Here is an 8,365-nt window from a genome sequence, read left to right as displayed (position 1 = left end):
ACACAAGTAGTTACTGTTAGTTTTATAATATAAAAGAAAATAACTGTCTCTTATTTAGTGGAATGCATTTGCTTCTCCCCAGATTATGCATAAATACTTAGGAATAATATGAAGAATACTTTAGTTTTAAGACTTCATTAATTTTTAGAAAACACTTAAAAATAATCCTCTCCCTCTTTAAAAAAGATACAAAAGACCTTTGTAAAAGAGTGAAACAAATTGTTTTTATTTTATCAATGTTATTCTATACTAGTTAATTCTGTCTTGTGCACAAATGAAAAATGGAAAAAATACACTCATGAGTTATTTTCATCAGACAGATTTTGATTTTCATTTGACACAGCTTTTCACTTTAGGTCACAATATGGTTGTACATACATATTTGGTTCTCATATGTAAAGATAAGTCTTAGTACCATACTAAAAAGATAACCATGTACAAATACTAAAAGAAAATCCCTGATTTGGTACATTTTGGTAATGGTTATTGTGGAAAGTATGGCCGTATTTTCATGCTCATCTTCTTCATTGAATACCACGACCCTTTCCAGTTCATCCACACAACACCATCATCTGTCCCATGTTTTGCCATGTCCCAGCTGTAGGTCCCTCCCCAGTAGTATCTGCCATTGGGGTTGGCTGAGTGGCAGCGGTTGTACCACCATCCACCACCATCTTCTTTGGAGCACTGTTTTCTTGGATCTGAAGTTAACCTGATGAAGGGAAAAAAAGGTGTTGAGAGGGACATCTGTAATATAGGCAAACAGATCAACAGAGTACATATACCTGCCATGTACTGCAATTTTCAAACCATAATAAACATTTTAAGTCCTCTCTGAACTTTCTATAAAAATGGACCATCACAAGTGTATGCTACACAGTGCATTCAGAAGGTAAAGCAGCTAAGGAAAAGAAGTCAAATTTTAGTTGCACCTCTTTGGGAATGTCATTTTAGTTTACTGATTGGTAACTACAGTTATTTGCAGTTTATAATGATAATTACAATATCAATGAAATTTAAAGATAGAAAGTCTTCCCCAACCTAAACAATTCCTTTATTCATGAATATCAGGTATTAAGCACAGTTTAGAGATACAGTGCTCTATTATGTACTTTACAACGGAGCTCCTGTCTTCTGAGTAGGCAGAACATTGTTTTTTAAATGGACGTGCTACCTGCCTCCTTCTTCAGGACTCATTATACGTTTCTGGAGTGAGTACCAGTACTCCTACTTAGTGTCCTCAGCACTGCTGCTGTCAGTCTCTGACTATGAATATATTGCATCCAGATTTGCTGCTTTGTCTGTGGTAAGTCGTTCATGGAATCAATAAAGTTCAGCATGCTTGCTTCTTACTTAGTTGTGGAGTGTCACTGACCTAATTTATAGTTTCACCTCTCCTTGGCTGTGCCAAGAGAACTGCATAGACATCTAGCTGGCAATTTGCAGGGATATAACATATTTTGACATAATACAAAATGCTGTGAAAACTAATGGCAAATTACAGAAATATTCTATCTTCAGCTCTATTTTTATTTTAAATGTCTAGTGCAAGTACATACCATCCATCATTGTCTCTGTCATATGTACTGAAGTACATGCCATTGTGAATTGTCATTGTCCTGTTTTCTCCATGCAGTTGGGAAGCTCCTTCCATCAGCGCGTTGCCTGCAGTTCCTTTGTAGTTACTAACTGAAAGTTGGTACTTGTTCCCTTCATTCTGTATGGTGAAACCTCCATAATGAGCTGATACTTTATCGCCGTTCCAGTCCTCCATTTCAATTAAAACCTCAGTGGGCCCTATTTTGGTAAGCTGGCTGATTCTGTCATTTCCAAGCCAATATTCACCTGAGAAGCAACAAGTGAGAGCTCTGTGAAACAGACTTCGCAATATACTTCAAGGCAGCTTTATTATTTGCCTATAGGTCTGCTGAAGTGGATTAGGTAACTTAAAAAAAAATCTAAGAGCTTCAAACAATAGAAGAAAATATTTTCAGTAAGAATAGCTTTTTGCATTTCATGCTTGGTGTTTTACCTGGTGTATCACAGTAGTTCTTCCCTCCACTCTTTGCAACATTTCCAAATCCTTTTCTATATTGATCCCATCTTCTTCCGAAATTAACACTGCCGTCCTGGCGGTTCTGAATCAAAGTCCAGCCTGCAGGAGCAAGAGTATTAAGATTAAATTACCAGTAGAAAAGGAGCATTAAACATTAAGATACAGCCCTTTTACTTCACCTCAGGATCAGAGGAGCATATGGCTTCCTTGCAGCAAGTCTTTCACTGCTTTTGAGCTCAGCTTTGCCACTTTTGCTCATGCTTAAGTAGTACCTTGGTCATAAGGAAAGGTGGAAAAAGCAGAACTTGAAGGACAGCCCTGGTCTTTTGTCTAGTGCACTGTTGCAGGGTAAGAAATGAGCCAGGCTGTCCTTGTCTGCCCACCTATACATCATCCATGTTGGTCGTAGTAAGGTACCTACACAATTTATTTTGTTTCATTACAGAAGTATCCTATTCTGCATCAGCAGATGACCTCAATAAGACTTTCCTGAATGAGTCAATCAGATTTAATTATCAAATAATTATAAAAGCATAATTTCATATTTCTTGGTATAAAATACAAATTACTAATGTTATTTTTTGGTAGCATTGATAGTATTATAAGAACATAGTTATTTCACACTAACCTCCATTATCTGTTTCCATGTCACAGTATACTCTGTACGGCTTCATGAAAGGATCTGGCTGGATGAGGTACATTTCAGATGTCTCACCTCCCTTTCTGATGATATCCTCACATTCTGCAAGAATAAAACAGAGACTATTACTGAAAGATCTGTGAATTTCTTCAACAGTCTTCTTATCCTTTGGTTTGCTGTTACTTGGGAACAGTTTTAAATACATAGACAGTATTTTACTTTCATTTTAATTTCTGTAATGCATCAAGTGAAAGAATCAGGGAAGAAAGAATACTGCACTGTTCAGCTTTTCCAAACAGGAATTTCTGAAACTTCAAAAGTAAGTGATGCAAGACTGTATGCCTTACAATGACTTCTTGAATTAGACAAGCTTCTGAAAGAAGAACCTTTCTTGACTGAAAAAGATCAAGAGTGCAGCTATGATAGTCAGAAATGTGCCATCTCCACCTTACAGAGACCCTGAAGCACGTTTCTTTAAAATGCTACTGGCCACTTACAAGACTGATACTGGATAACAGGATCTTTGGTCTGACCAGTATAGTGATCCAGAAAAGTTTTTTATCTAGGATCACTTTCCATCTTTCCTGATACCCTAATCAATTGTACAGGCTTCACATTCATACCAATTGAATGATGCATCCATCAGTTTGCACAGTGATATAAACGGGAGAAGAGATGTCATTATAGTTGAATGAGTACCTTTGCCTGAAACCACAGGAATATTACAGGAAACAACACATGGAGAACGGCAGTAGTCCACCTGGGTTGCAATGGCATTTTCCAGTTTTTGTATCTTTTTATGTAAAGAATCCACAACTGCACGAAGGACCCTGAGGCTGGATGGGATGTTATTGTCCAGATTATCCTTTATATAATTATACTGCAATTCCACTTCCGTGTTGTACTGAGAAAATAAATCATCATTGTCTAGAAAAGCAAAGAGATGAAAAGCAGATTAGTTTTCAACATGTTTTCTAGTCAAGGAGATCAATTTGTAAGTACTATCAGGGAGGGAAGGAGGGAAGGAGGGAAGGAGGGAAGGAGGGAAGGAGGGAAGGAGGGAAGGAGGGAAGGAGGGAAGGAGGGAAGGAGGGAAGGAGGGAAGGAGGGAAGGGCATTTCTTTTGCTTACTTTTCTACAGGGTGCAAAAACTATGCAGATGCTCTCAGGGAAGTGGTACATGTGTACTGCTGTTTCTTTGCTAGCTAATAGATTTATCACTGGTGCTATACTCTGCAAAGAGCAGTAATTCCCTTCTTTCTGGGGAGCCATGGTGCCAATCCAGAGGCTGGTCATAAATGCATTGGATGGACTTAGGGAAACAGGTAAGGGGAACACATGAATGATGGTGACTTAGAGCCCTCATACGAATCTTGCCCTAGTATGAGATCCATTCCTTTGCCTCTCTCAAAGGATTTTTTTAAGATTTAAGAAGACACAGTTATGGAACCTGCTTTGATAGATATTCCACAGTATTTAAATTTTTTTTTAAGAAGTCCCACTAAAAAGTAACTGTAGGAATGCCAATAAAACTTCAATACCATTTACACTAGTAATTCATAGAAATAGCAAACCTTTTCTTTGTTTTTGCCTCTTTACCAATTTATCTTCTAGAACAGTCACATATTCATGGAAGGTTGAGGAGCTCTCCGACAGTGTTTTCACTTTATCTTTTAGATCATGAACAACTGCTTTCACAGTTTTTTCCTGTTTTAACAGTGTCGTTCTCAGCTCACATCCAGTTGGACACAGCACTCCCTTAAAAGAAGCAAAAAGGGCTGTGAATAAAAGTAAAGAAGTTCTAGTCCCATCAGTGAACGACCATACCTTTGAACACAGGGAAGGGTTTGTAATGTGAGAACAGATATTTAAGCATCTAGATAAGCAATCAAGACATTTCATTTCTACAAAGAAGCTGTACTCTGAAGGTTGGGAAGGAACCTGAGTCCCTCAGGAACTTTTTTGAATTAAGCTTTTGGGAAAAGCCATTTCTCTTCACACTTTTTTGGTCCCCTATCTGATTTTCATTTTTCTGCACTGTTAAATATTCACTGTGTTAAGCAACTTGAACTATGATTAAAGCCTGTCAGGGACTACCTGGTGCCTGTGCATGTTTATACCTACCCTCTTTCCTCAGTCTGAACAGAATCATCCACATTCTCTTCACACTGCTGCATGTATATCTCATGAGATCACCATATGATTCATTTAAAAATTATCACCTCAAGAAGTTGAGGACCGTTGCTTCTACAAGTGCTGCACCATCAGGGACAGTTTTAAAAAGAGATGGGAAATTCTGACATCCTGTGAGAACTCAAATTCTCAGGCAGCAGGGGGCTCTCCCAAAACCATGTATTCATTAAGCTTTAACAGATTTCATTTGTTGGCAACTTCCACACTCAAGCTTGTGCTCATGCACTAAGATGCCTCTCAGCACTATTACAGCTTGCATTTTCCAGCAGAGATCATGGCAGGGACAGTGTGATAGACTGCTGCAAGGCAGCAAGGGTGTGCTGGATGTCAGCATGCTTGTACACTCTCCCTAAGAGCTGCAGCAGTGACTGAGAGTAGACTACAATTACATTTGGAAACTAATTTTAAGAAAGACATGGGTGGTTGGGATTTTTTTGGTCCCTAGGGCTCCTTAAGATTATCTGAATTGGAATCCAGCACTTCTGCAGAGGTTTTTCCTGTCCTCAATAGTGACCTGTGCAAAGCCAGGCGGAACGCACAGGCTAACCCACAGATACCTCCTTTCCTGGTTCACGGTTCAACTCTCATCTCCCCATCTTTGCTGCAGGCCGACTCTGCCACTAATCCCACAGACTCGGACACATTACCTTTCTGAATGCAGTCCTAGCAAACCCAAGCAACAAGAAGAAAAGCTGGACTGCTTTAAATGAACAACCATCCTTTATTTGGCAAGGAAAACCCTTGTGTTGGGTGTACTGGAAGAAAAGGACAGTATGTCACCAGCTGTCTCAACAGCCAGACACCTACCAGCTCCTCCAGCGCGTGCGTGCAGCCTCCAGCATCAGGATAGACGATCCGTTCTTTCTTGTCCCCTGTCTTGCCCCGCTTCGGGGGCCGGGGCTGGTACCCGGGCCCGCTGATGGGAGGTGCCACAGGTCGGCGTGTGGGCGCCATTTCGCGCCTTTTGTCCACGGGTCGGTGGCCGCGAACATTAACCACAGGGCTCTCATCCTGCATAGCCAAGGGGAGACAAAACTCTCTGAACCTGGGACTGCTATTGCAAAATGGGGTGCACACGGTGGAGGCACCCATTCAGCGCTCTTTAGTGTTTTAAACAGCAAGGAAAACCATGGAATGGAATGGAATGGAATGGAATGGAATGGAATGGAATGGAATGGAATGGAATGGAAAAAAGCCATAATGGAAATACTATACTGACATTATGTAAAAGTCATTGCTATCCCCTCCCTTGTAAGACTAATCACACTCTCCATACCTAGATGTAGATAAACTAAAAAGTCTTCAAACCAAAGTAAACCAATATTTCAATAGCCGATTTTGACCAAGGAACAAATCTTACATAGTTCAGAGCCACTAAGCACCATGAAACTTGAAGTGGTAGGCTACAAAAAATAAAAAAAAATAGACATCCTTGGGGCTAAGAAGCGTATTCAGCAGCACATTTTCAGCGTCCCAGTTTTTTATTGGGCTACAGAAGTATTTGTAAGGTCTCAGAAAATCAGGCCATAATCAAATACATCATCAGGTCTCAGGCCACATACCAGCTGTTAACTGGTGAAATTAGGAAAAGCATTTAGTAATATCTCTCAGAGTAGATTTTTAGAGCTCTTTTTGATGTATACATTCCCCATATCTGCCAGAAACAGCAAAGTCTAAGAGGCTGGGCAAGGAAAACAGGCCTGGTCCCTAAGCACTTTTTCAAACAAAACCCTTCGAATTAATAGTTGAGCTACTGAATCAAAACCTACAGCCATTTCCAATCCCACTCAGCTACAAATAACAAACACTTGTAAGGATCCAGCATCAGAGGCTTCAAGTAGTTCCAAAAAAAAAGCAGCGTGCAAAACACAGAATTGCTGAAAATGATTTAATACGTTAGTGTTATCTGTAGTCAATGTGCAGACACAAGTGCTTAGATTGTCAGAAAGTCTGATTATCCAGACCTATTTAATTTTTACAGAAATTTTCAAACTATAAAAAAGTGTACCAAAATTCTAAATTGTGTTTCCCAGTAAAATATTTTATTTAAATAAAAATAAATAGAGATTAAACCATTATTTTATATTGATTCTCATTGCTTTTCCTTTTGTTTAGCAATTATTATCTCTTAATTTCCAATGTTAAGCTGTTTGAACTTGTAGTTCGTTTGGTTTTGGTTTTTTTTTAATATCTACTGACTCTGCAGAAAAGTTTTTACTGTCTTTGAGACAGGACATGATTAATTACACATTTCTACTCCTATATTGTCTGTAATATCATATGTCAACATTGCTAAATTAGTATCCTTAAATAAATTCATCTAAATAACTAATCTTACCATCAAACATTCTTCATTCCCTACAGAAAAAGAAATAGGAAGAAAATATCTCCAAACTCAGAAAATAACCATTGTGGACTTACCTATAAAAAGTTAATTTTTTGAACAATTCAGGCAGAAAAAGAACATGCACTGGAATATCTTTTCCCACAACTTCTAATTTAGCTAACTCACATGAGCTGAGTAAGCCATGCATGCAATTAAATTAAATTAATTATTAATGACTAATTATTAATCAAGATCAGTGTTACAACCTCTTCATCATAGTCAACAGCGTCCTGGGACTGAACAGAGGAAACACAGAGCAGGAACACCAGGAGCAGTTTCATGGTGCTGGCTTGCTGGAGCAGCTCTGTGATCTTCTCTCACCATCAGCTCTGACAGGAAGAGATCTCCTCTGTCCCTTTATATATAGGCAGCAGCACTAATTTCCAGCTTCACAGTGATAGGATCAACCCTTCTGAGCAATCAGAGTTTCTCTGTTAATATTCAACCTTTCTCTTCACTCTGTGCCTGAATACATCTGTTGAGCAATTCCTCTGGACAACTCTTATCTGTGTGTCCCAGAGACCTCTGTTGATGCTGGCATCAAATACATGTTCAGATCCTTAAAAGTACCTCCTGCTCAGATTACACAAGGTTACCATTGTCTCAAAAATCACAAGTATTTTAAAACAGCTGGAAATTTGAATAGCCAAAGGAAAAAAAGTCATTAGATGTCACTCTGTGATGGCTCCTTTTTTTTTTCTGTGCTGAAAATGTGAATGTTTCAGAAATATTGTATTAAATGTGAAGACAACTCACAACATACAGATTGCTGCATTTTTCTAAATAGTTCGATGGTGCCTGATAGGTATGCAAATCTTTGGGTCTTTTTATATAAAAGAAAAAAAGTATATTTTAATATACTTTTTTGAATAATAATTTTGAATAAAACCAACGTGCTGATTTATTAAAGATCAGATGAATACTGTAAGCATAAGCCAACATTATTCTATTAATATATCCTTGTGGTATTGTAAATGAACTAAAATAATTCAATTTTACATGCTAATTTGCTGGTTTCCTTTTTTAATACAAAACGTACATCTTTCAAATATTATTTAAATATTTTTAATAATCTTTTAAGAGAATACAG

General features: G+C 38.3%; 1 protein-coding gene across 1 annotated transcript; it reads right to left on the bottom strand.

Annotated features, from left to right (window-relative positions):
• Positions 1-202: 202 nt before the first annotated feature.
• Positions 203-7,615, bottom strand: FGB (fibrinogen beta chain). The gene is made up of 8 exons (XM_048305212.1): positions 7,482-7,615; positions 5,697-5,900; positions 4,271-4,454; positions 3,396-3,623; positions 2,685-2,798; positions 2,033-2,155; positions 1,560-1,845; positions 203-712 (listed from the first exon to the last, which is right to left on the bottom strand). The coding sequence occupies exons 1-8, from the start codon at positions 7,554-7,556 to the stop codon at positions 484-486; spliced, it is 1,443 nt and encodes a 480-aa protein (XP_048161169.1). The 5' UTR covers positions 7,557-7,615; the 3' UTR covers positions 203-483.
• Positions 7,616-8,365: the final 750 nt, after the last annotated feature.

Source organism: Corvus hawaiiensis, chromosome 5, assembly GCF_020740725.1.
Source record: "Corvus hawaiiensis isolate bCorHaw1 chromosome 5, bCorHaw1.pri.cur, whole genome shotgun sequence".
Lineage (NCBI taxonomy): Eukaryota > Metazoa > Chordata > Aves > Passeriformes > Corvidae > Corvus > Corvus hawaiiensis.
This window is presented reverse-complemented; position numbering and strand designations above follow the sequence as displayed.

Bases quoted from the DNA above. Each gene is read 5' to 3' on its own strand.
- FGB (XM_048305212.1), bottom strand. From the start codon at position 7,556: ATGAAACTGCTCCTGGTGTTCCTGCTCTGTGTTTCCTCTGTTCAGTCC. The intron at 2,156-2,684 runs GTTAGTGTGAAA...TTGCTCCTGCAG, and splicing joins CATGGAAACAGATAATGGAG to GCTGGACTTTGATTCAGAAC. The intron at 1,846-2,032 runs GTAAAACACCAA...GTTGCTTCTCAG, and splicing joins GAACTACTGTGATACACCAG to GTGAATATTGGCTTGGAAAT.